Source organism: Gossypium hirsutum, chromosome A10, assembly GCF_007990345.1.
Source record: "Gossypium hirsutum isolate 1008001.06 chromosome A10, Gossypium_hirsutum_v2.1, whole genome shotgun sequence".
In the NCBI taxonomy this organism is placed as follows: domain Eukaryota; kingdom Viridiplantae; phylum Streptophyta; class Magnoliopsida; order Malvales; family Malvaceae; genus Gossypium; species Gossypium hirsutum.
Window position 1 is genome coordinate 22,669,919 of NC_053433.1, and position 19,749 is coordinate 22,689,667.

The 19,749-nt window shown below is 38.0% G+C and overlaps 1 protein-coding gene across 7 annotated transcripts; it reads left to right on the forward strand.

The window, feature by feature from the left end:
* Window positions 1-519: 519 nt before the first annotated feature.
* LOC107895764 (chromatin structure-remodeling complex protein SYD) lies at window positions 520-18,369 on the forward strand. 7 transcript variants are annotated; one of them, XM_041078994.1, is made up of 34 exons: window positions 520-651; window positions 1,001-1,226; window positions 1,346-1,407; window positions 2,022-2,128; window positions 2,246-3,001; window positions 3,536-3,768; window positions 3,979-4,145; window positions 4,232-4,296; window positions 4,371-4,967; window positions 5,208-5,380; window positions 6,802-6,899; window positions 7,044-7,229; window positions 7,340-7,520; window positions 7,598-7,780; window positions 7,895-7,938; window positions 8,085-8,141; window positions 8,256-8,352; window positions 8,446-8,618; window positions 8,710-8,923; window positions 9,092-9,217; window positions 9,297-9,386; window positions 9,461-9,577; window positions 9,684-9,764; window positions 10,098-10,205; window positions 10,668-10,837; window positions 11,421-11,499; window positions 11,580-11,654; window positions 11,786-11,883; window positions 11,990-12,097; window positions 12,304-12,361; window positions 12,477-12,707; window positions 12,840-14,100; window positions 14,181-14,686; window positions 14,795-18,369. In XM_041078994.1, the coding sequence occupies exons 2-34, from the start codon at window positions 1,119-1,121 to the stop codon at window positions 18,161-18,163; spliced, it is 9,978 nt and encodes a 3,325-aa protein (XP_040934928.1). In that variant the 5' UTR covers window positions 520-651; window positions 1,001-1,118; the 3' UTR covers window positions 18,164-18,369. The 7 variants fall into 7 exon arrangements, with proteins under 7 accessions (XP_040934928.1, XP_040934929.1, XP_040934924.1 ...); XM_041078995.1 differs by having other exon boundaries at window positions 4,383-4,967; XM_041078990.1 differs by having other exon boundaries at window positions 14,181-18,369.
* Window positions 18,370-19,749: the final 1,380 nt, after the last annotated feature.

Consider the following 19,749-nt stretch of genomic DNA (forward strand, 5'->3'; position numbering starts at 1 on the left):
AGCAAGTAATAAGTTTCGGCGTGAAATTTTAGGATGAAATTTTAGTAATAGTAACTGTTTTTTCTAACATTTTGTTATAAAAAGTATAAAATTGTTGATAAGAATTATTATAAAATATATTTTTACAAGTTTTTCAATTAGGTCACTGTAGCATTTGATTAAATTTCTCTGATATTTTTTACTTAAACGATAAAAAAAATAATTATAAATTATATTCACATTTAAGTATTATTATAAGATTAACGAAAAGTTGTAGGACATGTAAATCTATTATAATTTAATTTAAAATTATTAACTGATATTTAAATGTAAAATAGCAATGAAAATTTATTTTCTAAATAAATTGGTGTATATAGGTAAAACAATTTGATAATTAGCACAGCGCTAACACATAGGCATTTGGCCCAAGAATTAAAATTAAATACAATACAAAAGCACTGAAGGGGTAAATGCGTAATTTGCGTTAGAAGAAACTCGGCACATGCGAGTTAAAAGGTACGTGTTTGGGAAGAACCTTTTGTTTACACTTCTGTTTTTTTTCATTCCTTCAAAACCAAAAAAATCTCTCTATTTTTCCTTTTTCTTTTTTAAATTAAAGAAGTTTCATTCTTTACATGTAGCTGACCTTTAAGCTCTTCGATATTGGACCAGGTAATTTTATTTATTTTTTGGTTTTCTTAACCATTTTTCCTTCATTTAGGGTTTCGTTTTCTTTTTGTTCGCCGCTGAAATAGAATTTCCGCGGAAAGGAACGAACATTTTCTCGAGAAACAAACAGATTTTTTTGTTGAAATTCACAGTACTATGTCGGATAAGATAGTATGGGAGCTTAATTTGCTGATTTTCAGCTTTGGATATTCTTCCATGAGAAATATGTGTTACTGAACTAGGACATCTTAAGTCTCCGTCCCTTTATCAGTGCTTTGGTGTTTTAATTTATTGATCTTGAGCTTGTTTATGATTACATGTGGGACCGAAATTTTGTTTTTTTTTTCCGAAGGAATCAGATGACTGTTGGAAATTACTATTGTTATCCAAGGGCAAATTTGGTGTGAGAAAGCAAAGATTGAAATTTTTGCTTGATTATTGGCTATTGATTTTGTACCTCATAGGAGGAGATGGCGTCTTCTTCACATAATGTGGAGTTCGAGGCGGCAAAGTTTCTGCATAAGCTCATACAAGATTCTAAAGATGAGCCTTCAAAGCTGGCAACAAAACTTTACGTGGTATGTGTACTTTTTTGGGTCAATTAAGTGGTATTTATTGTGCGCTAGTAACAGAGTTAGCTCTAAGTTTTAATACCATTTATATGGAAGCTGATTCTTATTATTCACGAATGTTTTAGATATTGCAACACATGAAATCTAGTGGGAAAGAACATTCAATGCCGTTTCAAGTAATATCAAGGTGACGCATGGTTTGAGACTTCGAGGTTCATTAACTCTTCATATAAAATACATTGGATCTTGTAACCTAGTGAGAGAATGTGCCGAAGTTATTTCATCTAGATGGAGATAGCAATTTGGCGAATTGAGTTAATTCAGATAATGGTGGATCTAATAAATAAATTTGATTGATTGCGCATTGTTTGCTTTGATCATCATTTGACACTTGAAGTCTAGTAATCTAGTTTTGATTACCTTTAAATGGATGCAAGATGATTTATTTTCTAGCTTCTGAATTATAGTAAAAATGTGTTTAAATTTAGCGTTGTTCATGTATGTGACAATTGCTGTTTAAATTTATATATCACACTCCAGGATTTCATGGTTAAATTTTCTAGCTTGAACTGAAGTACACTGTAACCTAAATTTCAAATTACAACTGATATATCTTTATTCTCCATTTCCTCCCGCTGTACTCTGTCCTTGTACATGGATTTATCTCCGTGGTTGCAATGGAGTTTTGAACTTAGTATTCAAATCTATAGATTGTTCTTCTATTCAAATTATCATTGAGGTTGTCCGCCCTTTCTCTGAAAATGTCTGCTAGTTTGCCTGACATAATTTTCTTTATTCAAGGGCAATGGAGACTGTTATCAATCGACATGGTCTTGACCTTGAGGCTTTGAAATCATCACGGCTTCCTGGGTCACAAATAGTGGATTCTACATCTGGGCAATATGTTGGTAAATTGCTGTTAATCAAACTTCATTTAGCATCTCATGGCAAATTTTTACAGATGCATCCTCATTGTTGCATGGCATATTGAACTAACCATTTATAAATGAGATTCTTTTCTTCAGGATCCTCTCAGGCTGTTTCAGTTCCAAAAGATTCTAAAGCAGGAGCAACCCAAAACGAGATACCTAAATTTGATCCATTTTCATTCAGCAGGCCGCCTGTTGGCCCAAGCATGGCTGGACATGAGTATCATCAAGCAGCTGCAACGCATAGGGGTAGTCAGTCTTTTGATCATGGAAGCCCCTCAAGTTTGGACACCAGGTCTGCTAACTCACAATCACAAGAGAAACAAATGAATCAAAATGATAGCAAGAAGGGTGCAACTAAAAGAAAGAGGGGTGATTCATCATCACCATTGGAACCAAATTTTGATGAATCTCTCAATGCTGTCATTGATTCTAGGAAAGGGAAGATGAATAAGGCTGAAACATCTGCCCCTGCTAACTACAACATGGTCCCAAGTAGTGGTCAAATGGAGCATTTTCCATCCTCGCCTGGAAATATGAGATCAATGCATAGAGGTAGACAGGATGGTCAAAATGTAACAGAAAACCTGGTAGATTCGACAAACATTAGCAATATGATGTTACGCGGTCCTAGTTCAAAGTATCCTGAAGAGTTGGAAGTTTCTTCTGCTCAAAATGTTCCAAGACAGCAGCAAGGTGGACTACCTGGTGCACATGAAATTTTTTCTTCCAAGGGTAAGGCTGGGTTACCCTTTGACAGATCTCAACTTCACAGGTTTTCTCCAAATGTTTCTGGCAACATAACAGCAGAAATTGCATCTCAGCAGTTGATGCATGCATCTCTTATGCCAGGTAAGAAACTAAGAATCGACTTTGGATTTTGAAAAGTTAGAATTTGCGTGCACTTGTTAGATATTTTAATAGACTTGGATTTAATAGGCTGGTTTGTGTGTGTTTTTCCTTATTTATTTATTTATTTTTCTTTTCAATTTTATCTACGCAAAAAGGTTTGAGTTAGATATTCTGTTTGCTGATGAAATCCTGTATGGGTTGCTCTTTTTTTCGGTGTGGATCTGATAAAGGTTTATTGAAGCTCAGTTATATTTGGGACCCAATATAGTTCTGTTGTGGACTATGTTATCTGATATCTTGGATAATGTTTCTACTTTTTTGGTCTGGTCCACTCAAATTTGTGAACTTCTGCCCTTCTCATTGCCTGATGAAATTTGAGAATGACTCATTTTCTTGATGGTGACTAACTAATACCTATAGAGTGATGGTGAATAAGAATTGACTGAGCTTGGAGACTTCCAAAAATGCATCTGAATTTCCAATCTCCTCAATCCATGAATTTTTATCACATTGTTGGTGTCGTTTAACTTTCAGGTTCTTTTGGGAAGGTTCAAGGAGGATTGTCTGCCCCATCTAACTATCATGCAGGAGAATTAGCATATTCAGGTTTAGGCCAATTTAGTGGTTCTGAGAATCAGAAGCATGGGTTATCCAAAAGTTCTGTAGCAAGTCCTGATGGGTCGTCTTCAACACTTTCTGCTGGAAAAGTTTTAGAACATGATGGAGGCAGTTCAAATATGTTAGGAGATGTAAATAAGATAGCTCAGGTACTCATTTTGTTTTCTTCTTTACATGCATGTTTTTGTTAAGTCACTGGCTTCAATAAAGAGAATAACAGTGCCATTTCTGGGGCTCTATTATGGCCTTTATGAGAGGAACGAAATGATTAGACTTGGACTGCTTCTAAATGTTGTTTTAAATGTCGCTGATTCGTATAATGAATTGGCTGGAATTTAATGTTATGCTTTTTTTGGCAGGCTGGCAGACAAAATAGTGCCTCAGAAATGACTATGCTTAGGGCCATGGCTCCAAGAGACACGGGAATGTCTCCTGTCTCTCAATCTGCCGCATTATCTAGCATGCCCTTCAAGGAACACCAGTTGAAACAGCTTAGAGCCCAGTGCCTTGTTTTTCTAGCTTTCAGGTATTGCAATAGTTCAGGTGGTAATAATGGTTATCGTGGTCTGTTATTTTTATTTTTCTGCATAACTTGTGGTTGTCCACTTGCAGAAACGGTTTGATGCCAAAGAAGCTGCATCTTGAAATTGCGCTTGGAAACATATTTCCTAGGGAAGGTAGGTTTATATTATTTATTTGTTTTACAGATTTCATTTTCAGAAGTGTATATCCACTCACTTGGTAACATCAGTTGGTAATACAGATGGCATTCGCAAAGAGTTGAATGACCATAGAGGCAAAGCACAGACTTCTAGTGACCCAAGTAGCATATCTGAAGTTGCAATGTCATTTGGAAGGATGAATAATGTACCTCCAGCTTTGACATCTATCGGAAGATTTCCAGAGGCTGATTCCTTGTCAAAAGAAGCAGAAAAATTAAAAGTGGAGGAGACTAATGGCCCAACTTCTGATCTTTTAGCAATTGTGGAGGAAAGGAAACATATTCTAGCTACAAGGAAGGCAGAGGCTGATCTTCAGAGCCACGAGGCAGTGGAACCACAGGCATACTTACCTACAATGTCACGACAGCCTGACTCTGCCACCACAAAGGATGGTTTTACTGTTCCTAACAATTTGGATGGCATGGAGAATGGCCATTTGCAAGTTGCAAAGGCTGATCTAGCCTCATCTATGATGGGTGCTAATAAACAGGTGAACCCTGAAATGATGGGCTGGTCTGGAATTGGCTTTCATAATGAGGTTTCCAGGGCATCTTTGCCAGCTGCTGCTATTCAGCATGATTTGATGCTAGAAAGAAAAGATACTGCTCCTCTGTTTCAAAGTCTGGGTAATTTTATTGAGTCAATATCATTTTTGCTAATGGCCACTTGTCTTCTTATATATTAGTATAATTAGAATGGAAATGATAATCTTTAAGCCTTTTAGTTTTGAAGATGTTAGCTTTTGTGATGTGGTATGGGGTGCTGAGGATTCAAAAATTCTCTGAATTTTAAACAAGATTAATCTGATTTGGCCCAAGTTATTCCAATTAACAGAATGCTAAGAACTGGTGTCTGTTTTACCACAGAGCAAGATGAGGATAAATCTGTGTCAACTGATTCATTGCCATCTCCAAAGTATACAATGTTGGAGAAATGGATTATGGATCAGCAGAAACGGAAGTTCTTAGCTGAGCAGAAGTGGGTTGCAAAACAGCAAGAAACAAGGCAAAGAATTATTACCTGTTTCACGAAATTAAAGGTTTGTTAAGGCTTTCTTCTAACTCCTTGGTACATTTTAATAACAAGTTCTTTCTGATTTCTGTGAAGCCATCCCACAAGATTGTTAAGGATATTATTATTCACTCTAATATTTGTGCACTGCTAGTAGAAAGGAAAATTTCTCATTAAATTGAGTGAGACTTGGAATACAAAGTTAAAACTTAAGAAGAAGACCACCACATATTTTCTATTCTGCTAATAAATTAACTTTATATTTTCTATTCTGCTAATAAATTAACTTTCTATTTTAATTTTGTATGTATTTTGTATCTACAAAAATGTCTATTTCTTATGATAGCACATGGAATGGCTTTATATTTGGATGTTGAATCATAGTCTATGTCCTAGATAGCAAAAGGAATTCATCCTTAACATTTGGGTAATGCCATCTTATTGGTTAGAAATGGGTGATTTTAGTATTCAAGCTTATGAACTTGGGTGAAATAGGTTTTGTTGCGTGATGGGTGATTTTTAGTTCTTAAGCTTACAAACTCGGGTGGAATTCATCTGTTTTGCTTGGAAACAATTGATTAAGAATCACGAGATATGGTATAAGAACTTGTGGTGTAGGTAATTAAGACAATCAAGGAATTTGGACATCTTTAGAGTTTTTTTTTTTCTCTTTTATTAATTAACATTGCATACTTGTTTGAGCGTCGTTTTTCCTCCCTGAACTTTGTGTTCTTAGGAATCCATTGTTTATGCATTTCCTGATACATAATGATGATGTCAAATTTTCTTTTTAACTGTTCACCATATGTGTTGAATATTATCCTTTTAGAACAAAATGGTTCTTTCTTTATTTTTCAAAGTCTTTTGCATAGCTTTTATCATGTTTCCCATGCTTTTGTTGTTGGGGGGGGGGTTGAAGAAATGCTTTGACTATAGATTTAGCATTGCAGATGGCTAACAGAATTTATTCTTTTTGGATAAATCTTTCTTATTGACTGGAAATGGGTATTTTGGTACTTAAGCTTGCAAAATTTGCTATTTGAGTGAAATGATATTTTTCTTTTGCATGGATCTATTGATTAAGAGCTCATTGGACTGCATACTAACGTTTAGGTCAATCATCCAAGTTAGGGCTTCACGCATTTTTTGAGAATTGTTAATTAATTTATTTATTGGCCTTGCATATTTCATTTGAACTTCTTTTTCTAACTGAAATTTGTGGTGTTAGGAACTGATTGTTTATGCGTTTCTTGATACCTTATGGTGTTGTCAAGTTATCTTTATTTTCTACTTTCAACATGTGCAATAAGCTTACGTGGTTCTGTCCTTTTACCTCACCTTTTGCCTAACTTCTATCATAAATAAGGGGTTCAAAGAAATGCATGGTTTCACTTTGGGTCTAGCATTGCACGGGTAAATTGTTTTAGCAACTAATACATTCACATGTAGGGAAATGTGAGCTCATCTGAAGATATATCTGGAAAAACCAAAAGTGTAATAGAGTTGAAGAAACTCCAATTATTGGAGCTTCAATGTCGCCTAAGGAGGTAATTCCCTTATAGATTTGCCATTAAGTTAGTATCTTTTGTATTTCTTATCTTGGTTTGTTGTTACCAAGGTCATAGCAAAGTTAGTTTGGTTGTGTCCTTGATATGATTTTATGTTTGACATTCTATTCTTAAATTTGGCAGTGATTTTCTGAACAACTTTTTTAAACCCATTACAAATGATATGGAACGCCTGAAATCATACAAGAAACATAGACATGGTAGAAGGATAAAACAACTCGAGAAATATGAGCAGAGAATGAAAGAAGAGCGACAAAAGAGAATACGTGAGAGGCAGAAGGAGTTTTTCAGTGAGATAGAAGTTCACAAGTATTTACCACTTTTTCTTTTTCTTACAATTTAATGCCTCTCTCTCATCTGGTTGCATTAGATAAAGCTACCACCTCCTTTCTTACTTGCTTGGTATGTTGAAACCTCAGGGAGAGGCTGGATGATGTGTTTAAAGTTAGAAGGGAACGTTGGAAAGGTATCAATAGATATGTGAAGGAGTTCCATAAGAGAAAGGAGCGTATACATCGTGAGAAGATTGACAGGATTCAGCGTGAGAAGATTAACTTACTCAAAATCAATGATGTAGAGGGTTATTTGCGAATGGTTCAGGTTAGTTTACACTTACTAGCTTTTGGTGGTCCAAAGTGCTTCATCTTATTCTTACCATCATTCATGATGTTTTACAGGATGCTAAATCAGATCGTGTTAAGCAACTATTGAAAGAAACTGAGAAATATCTTCAAAAGCTTGGATCCAAGTTACGGGATGCGAAGGCTATGGCAAGCTGCTTTGAGAATAATATGGATGAGATGCGAACTACAAGTTTTGATGAAAATGACACTGCTATTGAGAATGAAGATGAGGCAAAGGCAAGTTTTTTTCTTGTGCATTTTGTGCAGTTGCTTCCTATCTTACCTTCCACAAGTTTTTGCTCATCTCATTTCATATGTTGATTTTTTTTCTTATGGTAAATCTGTCTGCAGCATTACATGGAAAGCAATGAAAAGTACTACCTGATGGCTCATAGGTAGAACATTTGCCTTTTTTTCCTGCTTCATTTTTCTAATCAATGGAACTTTGGATGTCTTGAGGCCATTTTATTTGAGAAGTCTTTTATTAATTAGTATCAAATTATTTTCATTTTCTGAAAGGTTTATAAAACCTTTTTTGCAGCATAAAAGAAAGCATCAGTGAGCAACCAAGATTTCTTAAGGGTGGGAAATTAAGAGAGTAAGTAAAATATGCACTTCTCCAACAATACCTATTTTCAGACTGGCTGGCATAGGGAGTGCTGCGTTTATTATCTTGATTGAAATTTCTTAAAGTTATACCTTTGATGTTCAGGTATCAGATGAATGGCCTTAGGTGGCTGGTTTCACTCTACAATAATCATCTGAATGGCATTCTTGCTGATGAAATGGGCCTTGGGAAAACTGTTCAGGTATCAGTGGTTCTGAATCTTCTCTTGATTGCATGTATTATATAATTTGTTGTCTAATTTCTGCATTTGTTTTGTTTTTGTGTGTGTTTGTAGGTTATTTCTCTTATTTGTTACCTAATGGAAACCAAAAATGATAGAGGACCATTTTTAGTGGTTGTACCATCTTCAGTTCTGCCTGGATGGGAATCGGAAATCAATTTCTGGGCTCCTGAAATACACAAAATTGTTTATGCTGGACCTCCGGAGGAGAGGCGTAGATTATTCAAGTAATGACATCAACATGAAGAAAAACCTTTCTTATCCAATATTTTTTGTTACTTTAGAATATATAAGCCTGGTTATCCATTTCTGCTGCAGGGAGAGGATTGTACACCAGAAATTTAACATTCTCTTGACAACGTATGAGTATCTAATGAACAAGCATGATAGACCAAAGTTGAGCAAAATTCATTGGCACTATATTATAATTGATGAAGGTCACCGGATAAAAAATGCTTCTTGCAAGTTGAATGCAGACTTAAAGCACTATCAGAGCTCTCATAGATTGCTGTTGACTGGAACTCCACTACAGGTTACAGATTATTTTATTTGAAATTTTCTCAATATATATTTTTCATTCTACATTTATAATGGCTGCTTGCTGTCACTTCCTTGTAGGTGACCCAGCCGTACTTCCTGCTGCAGTTTTTGGTGTTGATGCTAATGTAATGACTAAGTTTAAACTTATCTTTTTGTGTAGAACAATCTTGAGGAGTTGTGGGCATTGCTCAATTTCTTATTGCCTAATATATTTAACTCATCAGAGGATTTTTCTCAGTGGTTCAACAAGCCATTTGAGAGTAACGGGGATAATTCTGCTGATGAAGTAAGTAGTGAACTTCCTGAACATTATTTGCTCTACTATCATCAAAATTATGTGCTTATTGCTGGTTGTTTCTAACTAGGCCCTACTATCTGAGGAGGAAAATTTGTTGATCATAAACCGTCTACACCAAGTTCTTCGTCCTTTTGTACTTCGAAGGCTGAAGCATAAGGTTTGTATTTACAGGGATGTTATCAAAATTATGTGCTTACTGCTAATTGATTTGCATCTTTTTTTTTTTGGTAGGTTGAAAATGAACTTCCTGAGAAGATTGAGAGGCTTGTAAGATGCGAAGCTTCTGCTTATCAAAAACTTTTGATGAAGAGGGTTGAAGAAAATCTTGGTGCAATCGGAAATTCAAAGGTTCCTTTTAGGACGTTTGATTCTCATTTACTCGCATGCATAGTCAAATTCTAATCACCTAACTTTTTAGACATTCGCTGTTGCTAATTCCAATCTCCTTTTGCAGGCTCGATCCGTACACAACTCTGTTATGGAGCTTCGTAATATATGCAATCATCCATATCTCAGCCAGCTTCATGTGGAGGAGGCATGTCCTTTCCCTATTTACTAATGCTTAGTTTGCTGTTGATAATGAATTCTGGAAGATAAAAGATGAGAAAGTATTAGATGGTCTCTGTTCTGAAGCTTCCTATAGACCTTTTTTTATCTCCTTTATGTAATTAATTTCTGGAACAAATCAGTGGTTAATTATTTATTTTTGTGTTTGATAACTTGATAAGTTGGAAAAAAGAACAGTTGAAGATAATACAGTCCCCTTGGTTATTCTCTTGAAGTAAAACTAGGAATATCAGTAGTTGCAGCATGGATGGTACAAAATTCTCTATTGGTATAAACCTAACTTTTGGATAAAATTTTGTAGGTTGATAATTTAATACCACAGCATTATTTGCCGCCAATTATTAGGCTTTGTGGCAAGCTTGAGATGTTAGATCGAATACTCCCCAAGTTGAAGGCAACTGATCATCGGGTAGGCAAATCTTCTTATGTAGTTATGCTAAGATCTAATAATTTCTAGAAGCCATCTTTAGTTGGATTCTGTAATTTAGTAGTCTGTTTGCATGAGAATTCCTGATGCTGAGTTGGGCCTTCTTTTTCTTTCTTTTGCATTAATATGTTGTTGATTAATACCGTTTGTATATGCTGGAAATCTTGTAATGCTTTTGTTTGCTTTTCAATTTCAATAACTGTTTGTTTTGTCTTATTTTTGTTCAAGTTCATGGTGCCATTGATGGTATTTGGCGTTTCTAGATTAAGCTGTCTTTGTTCTTTTCAATCTTGGAATGCGTAAGAAGCAGTTTTAGCATGACTGTCTTTGATTTTCCATGAGAGAACCTCCACCTCCTTCCTTCAGTTTATGTTTGCAATTATATTGGTTTTACTGACATGATCAATTCATTGAGGATTCACTCTTGCAATTTGACATTTGTAGGTTCTCTTCTTTTCCACCATGACGAGGCTACTAGATGTTATGGAAGACTATCTCACCTTTAAACAGTATCGTTACCTACGGTTGGATGGGCATACATCAGGGAATGATCGTGGTGCACTTATTGAAAAGTTTAATCAACAAGGTTCCACTTTTTTCATATTTTTGCTCAGGTAATTCTGTCTCTAAGCCCTATATGGATAAAGAATACCAAACACCCATTCATCCAAAACACACACACAAAAAAAGCTCATCTATGCTTGTGTTGTTTCTGACCTGCACCAGCTTTTTAACTGATAATCTTCTTTGGGGATTGAGACCAGGGATTAGAACCTTGTAGAGGAGGAGAGTAAGGAGGAAAATACTAGTTGAGAAATTTCAAGCATGCTCTGTAATATCCTCTACTCTTGTTATGTCCTGGGGATTATATGGGCAAGGTTGAGACGTTAAAGGGCCACTTGGATTTAAGTTTTGGATGGCTAATATGTATTAGGCATCTTTGAACTTAGAAGTTAAATACTCAACATTCTCTTGTGTAAAAGTTATGCCTGTCAACCCTCCTGTTGGAAATTACCTTTTCACTTTGAGCAAAGATTTTCTTAATTTTGGGAGGCTGAAAAGAAAATCTACTAGAAGAGGACTGTATGAAACGGAACTACCTTGCCTAAACAATTAATGCTTGTTAGGTTGCATGTATATCTGTTGATTTACTACCTACTATTGTCTTGTAGTTCTGACATTTTATCATGTTGTCAGTATTCGAGCTGGTGGTGTTGGAGTCAATCTTCAAGCTGCTGATACCGTGATAATATTCGATACTGACTGGAATCCTCAGGTTGTATAGGAAGTTACATTTACTTTATTAGAGTTTCTTCAGATACTGATTTTGAATTTTAAAATTTTTGGTTGGTTCAGGTTGACCTGCAAGCGCAAGCAAGAGCTCATAGGATTGGCCAGAAGAAGGATGTACTTGTTTTAAGATTTGAAACAGTATGCTCCTTTTCGCTCAATTAGTGTTTGGGGTCAAGTACCCTTTTGTGAACACTATGATATTTATCTTTTACTCTTTCAGTGGGTGGTGCTGATTTTTTAATTGAGTTTGATTATTTTTCTTTGATAAGGTTCAAACAGTTGAAGAACAAGTCAGAGCTGCTGCTGAACACAAATTAGGAGTTGCTAATCAGAGTATCACTGCCGGTTTCTTTGACAATAATACAAGGTAACTCCTGCTATTTGTTGAGCTATAGTTTTATTGCATAGAGCACAAGCAGATTCAAGAGGGTTGACTCATGCTCTTAAGGAAATTTCTGTGATTTTGTTGACAGTGCTGAGGACCGTAGGGAGTACTTAGAGTCCCTCCTGCGAGAGTGCAAGAAAGAGGAAGCTGCCCCAGTGTTACATGATGATGCTTTAAATGACATGTTGGCCCGCAGGTATTATTTTTTTAATCAATTTTACTCTCCCTGCTCTAGGTTATGTCTAGAATTCACTGTGTTGTTCTTTTAGATATTTTCATCTTTTGTACTGAACCAAATTTATTGCTGTGCCGTAATTCAACATGAAAATTACTTTCTAATAATATTTATGAGCCTTTTGTTACCTGCATGATTTTGATATTGATATTATCTTTGCGATACAGTGAATCTGAGATTGATGTCTTTGAATCAGTTGATAAACAAAGGCAGGAAGAAGAGACGGTATGCATCCAAGTCAATTGGACTGGCTGTTTTGGTTCATGTTCAGCATAAGCATGTTTTAGCTGTTGTATTACTTTTATTTTGATTCCACTTTTCTATATATACAAACATGCAGGCAAAGTGGAAGAAGTTGGTATTTGGATTAGGGATGGATGGCTCCAAGCCTTTACCCCCTTTACCATCTCGTCTTGTTACAGATGATGACTTAAAAGATTTTTATGAAGCAATGAAACTGTATGATATACAAAAGTCTGGGGCACAGCCTAATGTTGGGGTAAAGCGGAAGGGTGAATCTCTTGGTGCTCTTGATACTCAGCACTATGGGAGGGGCAAACGAGCTAGGGAGGTTTGTTGTCTTTTACCTCTTTCTTACTTTATACTTACACACATATATAGAGCTTTTCTTCTTGTTGCAGCTGCCTCCTAATCCAGTATGAATTTGCATTTAATATTAATCTGAAAACTTTTGCTATATTAGGTGCGTTCATATGAAGAGCAATGGACAGAAGAGGAGTTTGAAAAAATGTGTCAAGTTGACTCACCTGGATCCTCAGGATTAAGGGAAGAAGCTGTTGAGAGGAACCTGGCAAAAAATGCTTTGGCAGGGACTGTTAATAGCACTGAACCTCATGCTCTGGCTCCTGCCCCAGCCCCTGCTCCAGCTCCGACTCTGCCACTACCACAACCAGTTCAGGTGGAGCTTGCACATCAGCCACAGCAGCAGAGCAAAGATGTAACACCACCATCTAAAAGGGGCCGTGGAAGGCCAAGAAGAGCAACTGCTGAGAAATCTCCCAATACACCAGTGTTTCCAGCACCTTATGGAACCGGTAAATTGGATGTTGGGTTACAGAAAGCAGCAGATGATAGCTCATCAGCATTTCCTGCTCCAGATTCTCACAATAGTACCGGAGTTTCTCTGAACTTGCCGCCAAGTGCACCCTCTGTTTCTGCCATTCCTGATGACTCTACCCCACCTGGATTCTCTCCACCAGTAGAATCAAAAGGACAAGGTCGAAGGGCTCAAAGTGGAGGACAGGCACCTAGTCGAAGGGGAAAGAAACAAGAGCCAGCATTGGGCCCTGCCGTTGAGGCTTTAGTTGGTCCTGTTCCAGAAACAAATGATCAATCTCAGATTAAATCAGTCATTCCACCAGATAGTAAAGCTGTTGCTACTAGTGGAACTGTTCCTGGTGTATTAAGTGCTCCCATGGCCGTGGGTACCAATCCTGTGCCTATTTCTGCTGGTATGGATTGTACTACGGGAACCAATCATCCATCTGATGTGGGGTTTAGTTTGAACTCTCAGACACTTAATACTTCCTCAGGTGCCCCAATTTCTCAATCAACTCTTCCTTGCCCTACTGTACCTGTCCAAGTGAAAGGCCAAGGCCGTAAGGCTCAGATTGGGGCAGGAGCACCTCGGCGTAGGGGAAAGAAACAGGCAAAAATATCAGCTGCTCCTCTAGATGCTTCTGTTGGCCAGGATTCAAAATTGAATCCTCAAGCTCAGGATAAGTCTTCAGTGGCATTACCAAATAAAGTCATTGTGATGGGAGGCAATCAAGTAAATGATGCTTGTGATCCAACAAAAGTTACCCAAGAGCATGGACTGGTAACTAATGCACCTGCTACCCTAACTGGTCAGGATAAACATTCTTCTGAACATGATAATTTACCCCAAAGCAAGCAGCCAGAAGTCTCACAGGAAGTGCACAATAGTACAGCCTTAATCCTAGGTAAGGACGTTGCTTCTTGTGTTCTTTAATAATTAGTTCGATGGGTATTGTATTGTAAACTCAATATGAGACTTTTGCAGGCCCTGCTCTGGGAAAAATTCAAAAAGCTGATATGCATGAGAAGGCTTCCATGATTTCAGGGGTTTCATCTGAATGCAGCTCTCAGAAAGCTACATCTAGCGAAGTATGTGGTAACCTAGGTGGTGCAGTGGCTGTGGCTCCTTGTCAGACCTCAGTTGAAGTGGTAAAGAATCAAAATTCTGAAGATAAAGTGCAGTCAACTTTTTCAATTGGGAAACCTGTATCTTTAGTTTCTGTTGCTACAACAGATTCTTTGCATGCATCAACTCCCTTAGCAGGTGCCAATAAAACCATACCAAGTTCTAGTGAAAAGATTGCTCCCAGCTCTGAGCCTTATCCAACTTGTGTTCTTGCTGCTTCTGAACCTCATTCTGTCCCTGCTTGTCCTGCTGAATCTGTTCAAAGTAGAAGGCCAGGTCGTAAGGCCACACACAGGGCAGAAGCACCTAGGCGCAGAGGAAGGAAACCTGCAACTCCTGATGCTTCATCTGGCCAGGACTTGAAAGTAAATTCTCAGCCCCTGAATATATCAAAGAATTTATTGGTCAATAAAACTACTGCAGGGAATAGCAATCAAGATTCTGGCCCTCATGAACTGGTCAATGTCACTCAGGTACATGCATCAGAAATCCATTCTCCTGGTGCTTCAGTTGGTCATGATTTGAAGAGAAAAGTGACTGGTGCAATTCCAGCATTTAGTCGAATTCCGACTCCTGATGTGAATGATGTTGCCCGAGTGATGAAGGAGATTTTCTCTGAAACCTGCTCATCAAAAACTAAAATTGGTGAACCTGCTGGGAGTGAGGGAAAAAATACTCCTACTGCAAGTAAGGCATTTGAGGAGGTAGTGAAGAACCAAAGTTTAGATGGTAAACCAGCTGTCAGCACACCAGCTCCCGTAAAAACTGCTCCAGCTTGTGATGTTCCAAAAGAAAAAAGCAAAAAGCATTCCGAAACTGAAGCTGATACAAAAGAACTGGAGGACAATGCATCTCTTGCGATCAAGGTCCCTGTTCTTGAGAGAGCTAATTCTTTGAAGCCTGAATGCAAGACCCACAGTGGCTCAGACAACGTTGCAAAATCAATACAGATTTCAAATGAAAATTTAGTTACAGATAATAATGTGCAGGTTAATAGCACACATCCTCATAGTGCTGACGATGTGAAAGATGCAGCTCAAGGAGCTCCTGCTCCTACTGGTGTTCAAACTGGTTCTAGAAATGGTCTTAATGATATTCCTATCAAAACATCTGTTTCAGATCAATCTGTTGTTACTTTGAGTGATCTTTCCTTTGACAAGTCAGTCGTGCCTTCTATGGTTATAAGGACTGAATCCATTGTTGTTAAAGGTCCAGAAACTATAGAAAACTCAAACAATCATCAAGCTAGTTCTGTGGTTGAAGGTATGACTCCAACCCATGAGGCCGCTACTTTGGATGATGCTCCTGTTGAAAACCGAGATGTGGAGGGTCAATCTGGGGGAAATGACTCTAAGAACCCTATACCTGAGCCAGTTCTTTCTAGTACAACTGAATCTGCTGATATAGAGCTTGTTCCACAAGATGGTGGAGCCTTGCTACAATCCCCGGTGGTTCGAGATAAGGAGGGTGATGTTGCTGAGATTCGCCATATGGTAGTAGATCCCTGTGAGACCAAGTTGTCTTCTTTGAAAGATTTTACTGCTGAATCCGCCAACAGGGATTCTGCTACAGAAGTTGATGGTGGGAAGCAATTGTCTGCGGGAGTTCAAACTACCAAGATTGACAATGTTGAAGTTCGTGATCCAGAAGTTAAACCCTCAGAAACACAATCATCTGAGCCAGCTAAAACGCCTTTTGAAATAGCAGTTCCTGTTTCTGATAGTTTTCAGGACAAGAACAGTGAACGGTCCAGGATGGATGCTTATGCTAAAGAGTCTGCAGAGAAATCTCCTCTTGTGGTTATGACTTCTATGACAGAAAGTGTTTGTCGAGTCATTCAGTGCCAGCCTGCTACAGGGCCTGAGAACTTTTCAGTTCCTAGACAGCTTTCCCGTGAAATTTCAATGACTCAGAGCAGCATGGAGGTTGATTGTAAAGATCATCATAGTGCTGCTGAAATAGATTGTGAATCCACCATTCACTCTACAAAAGCCAGTGATGCTTGTAATGGTTCTAGAGTGGTCCCACCTACTTCTGTTGTGATGGAGCCTAAAGTGGCCAGCTCTGAAGACAAAGAAAAACCTTCCTTGGAATCTTCGTATTCAGCTTCGCTTGATGTTAGTTCTTCGAGGGCTCATGTTGCTAGTGAGTCTTCTGGAGTGACTGCAGTAGTTCCCTTGAGTTCAGACCATTCAGTAGCTAGATCTCTTCCTGATCAGATTGCAATTCCATCTGAAAGCGACATGGAACCTTCTGCTATAGAGTCAGAATCTTCTTTTAATGTCGAAAGTGCTGAAGCTGCACTGAATGCAACTAAATTGCTTGATGTTACCGACCATCCAGAAGAGTCTTTACCTATTACTGCCTTTCCAGATAAGTCAGGTACAGTGGACAGACCTGTTATGGTTGAGAAATTTTCCAAATGCAAATTAGAACCTTCTTCAGATAAGTTGGGTTCAGTGGAGGCACCCGCTATGGTTGAGAATAATTCTGAACTTGAAGCAGTGCCTCCTTTGAAATCACATCCAGAACCCTCTGTCCTCGAGGTTGACAACCTTCAAAGTGCCGCAATGTCCACAAAACCTGATGTTGATGATGCTCCTCTTGTGACTTCAAATATTTCTCCAAGTCCAGTTTGTTCAGTCATGGTGGAGCTTCCTGCTATTACTGAGAATGAACTGGGAAAAGAAACAAAACCATCTAGCGGGAGTGAAAATATTACTCCAAGTCCTGTCCACTTGTTTGCTTTTGATTCTACTGATAGGGCACTTACTCCAACAGATGATGAGTTGCAACAGTCATCAGCTGCTGAAAGGGTAGATGCTAAGTCTGTTGATGTTAGCAATGAAGTAGAGCCCACTGCACAACCAGCATCTTCTCAGGATTTTGCTGCTGAAGCTTCTAATGAAGATTTTGCACCTGAGAACCATGGTGAGGCGAAGGTGTCTCCAGGAATTAAGAGTGTAGCGGATGGTCATGTTGAAAGGGATGTTGACCCTCTGGAGCTGGAAGCATCCGTGGACGAAGATATTGCTGCTGTGCCATCCAGCATGGAGCTTGTTCCCGGAGATCAGAGTAAAGTGCATGTTCAAGCAGGAGTTGCAGGTTGCGAAGGTGATGATGGTATTCAGGGCAGAGACATGGAAGTTGATCCCTTGGAAACACTTGCAACTTCATCAGAAGTTGCCGCCAAGGACTCCCTTACGGGAGAACATGTTCAAAATGATCAGTCTCAAGAGCTCCTAGGAACTGAAAAGACACAGGCTGACCATGTTGAGGCTTCTATTATTGAACCAAACTCCTCAGAAGCTCAGACATCTGTACCGCAATCTGGCATTACTGACGATGAAGAGCAGCTTGCTCAGAGGCCTGAGGTTGACCTTGTTGAGGCCTGCAATGAGGAATCTAATCCTGCAGAAGGACCATCCTCAGCACAAGCCATCTCTGATGAATCTACCAGGTCTGAGAATGATCCAGGGCTTACACGTGCATCTTCACTGCAATCTGAAAAGTCTGAGGTTCATCAGGTTGAGACCTGCAATATGGAATCGAATCCCACAGGACCATCCTCATCACAAGTCATCTCTAATGAATCTAACAACCCAGGGCTTACACAAAACAAGCTCCAATCCGAAGATCCCGCCGAGGCTTCTCAGTCACCCAAGACTGAAACTGTTGAGGTCTCTGATATGGACATACACCTTAAAGAAACAAAAGATCTTCCACCTGAACTGGAAGATGATGCTAAAGCTTCTGTGCAGCCTAATGTTGTCTCGGATATGGAAATAGACACCGACCAAACCAATATTCCATCACAGAGCACGGATGAAACTATTGCATAGATCAACAAAGATGGAAGGGTTGGCCTTACGAGGGTTTGCCAAAACTGAATCATTATTTCAAAATTTGTAGATATTTTATTCTAATCCTTTTATTATAATAGTTGTAAATACCCTTACTTTTTGAGAATTAGAAATTAGATGTTTACTCAACTGTTTTCTCCAATGGTGGGTGAGAAGTATTATGAAATAACGATCTGCTGATCTAATTACGTGTTTTCTGTACCTTTGTTTTTTACTTTTAGGGTTAGCAGTTTGAAAGGGATGGTGGCAGTCCATCAAGAGTTTTAACGTTTGAGCCGATGATGATAAGTAGTTTTCCTTAACAGCAGATCAGTTTTTTTTGTTTTTTCTTTAATTAAGTTTTGATAACGCCATAACGGGATTTTGAACTTCACTTTTTTTTAGTAACTATAATTGCCCCGCTTCGCGTGGCAAATTTATTACAATTTTTTTCTTTTTTAAATGATAATAATGGTAAAAAAATTATACAGATTTAATAACTAAAGTAAAATACATATATAAAAGTTTCCTTAAAAAATTTAAGTTATCATCTTTTAAAATTGTAAATAGTTTTAAATTAATCAAGTATTATCATTATAAATGATTAATAACTTTAGGGTAAGTTATATCGACAGTCTCTCAATTTTGATGTAGCTGATAATATAATAATTTTAATTTTAATTTAGTGACTCAACTTTTGAAAAATAATAAAATAGTCCTTTTAATCATTTATTGTTACAGACATAACCAATTTAAGCAGTCTTTTTTAGCACCAGTTTAGGGTTTAGGTAGCAAAAGAAAAAGAAGAGAAGAAGAAGAAGAAGAGGAGAAGAAATGGAGATGCTGACCTCGTGACCCGATTCAAATCCCTTTCCGAGGATTGGGCTTCCCTCACCTCACCCTAGCTTTTGTCGCTGACCATCTCCGCCGCACTTCTTCTGATCCATCTCTCATCCTCCTTTGCTACAATACCTAGTCCGATTTTGACTTTGGAATCTTGCTAATTACTGACTTGATCCAGAATTTCACTTGTTGGCATTTGGCTGTCCCTTTGGAGGAACTGCTTCCTTTTTTTTTTCTCGAAAATCATGGGTTTAACCGATTGTTTGGTTTGTCTGGATGTTCCCCTTGTTTTGCTTCTAATTTTGTTTTATGTAACTTGATAATGTTAGTAATGAAGTTTCTCCTATTTTATCTTTCTTTTTTAATTTTGTTTTGCTTTTGATTTTGTTTGGATGTTCCCCTTTTGTTTATATCATATTATATCCCAGACTTGATAATGTTGCTTTGGAGGATTTTTTCCTCACCGGTTTGGTTGTAGGCACTGATAGTTTGACTCCAAATGGTCTCCAATCCCAGTTCGATATGGTTTTTTTTTCAGAGTTAATGACTTTGGGCAGCAGAAAAAGACAGTTGGATCCCAACCATGGTGGCTCCTCTATTGGGGGGGGGTTGAAAAAGAAAAAGAAAAGATAAGGTGGTGGTGGTTTGGAGGTCAACGACGGTGACGCCAAAGATGGTTGTCGCGAAGGCGTCGATAGCAAGATTCTTGGGATGGAGAAGAAGAAGTATAAACATATTAGGCT

Coding starts and splice junctions, on each gene's coding strand:
- LOC107895764 (XM_041078990.1), top strand. CDS start 1,119: ATGGCGTCTTCTTCACATAATGTGGAGTTCGAGGCGGCAAAGTTTCTG. Junction 10,838..11,420: donor TTTTTCATATTTTTGCTCAG/GTAATTCTGTCT, acceptor TCATGTTGTCAG/TATTCGAGCTGGTGGTGTTG. Junction 12,362..12,476: donor AAAGGCAGGAAGAAGAGACG/GTATGCATCCAA, acceptor ACAAACATGCAG/GCAAAGTGGAAGAAGTTGGT.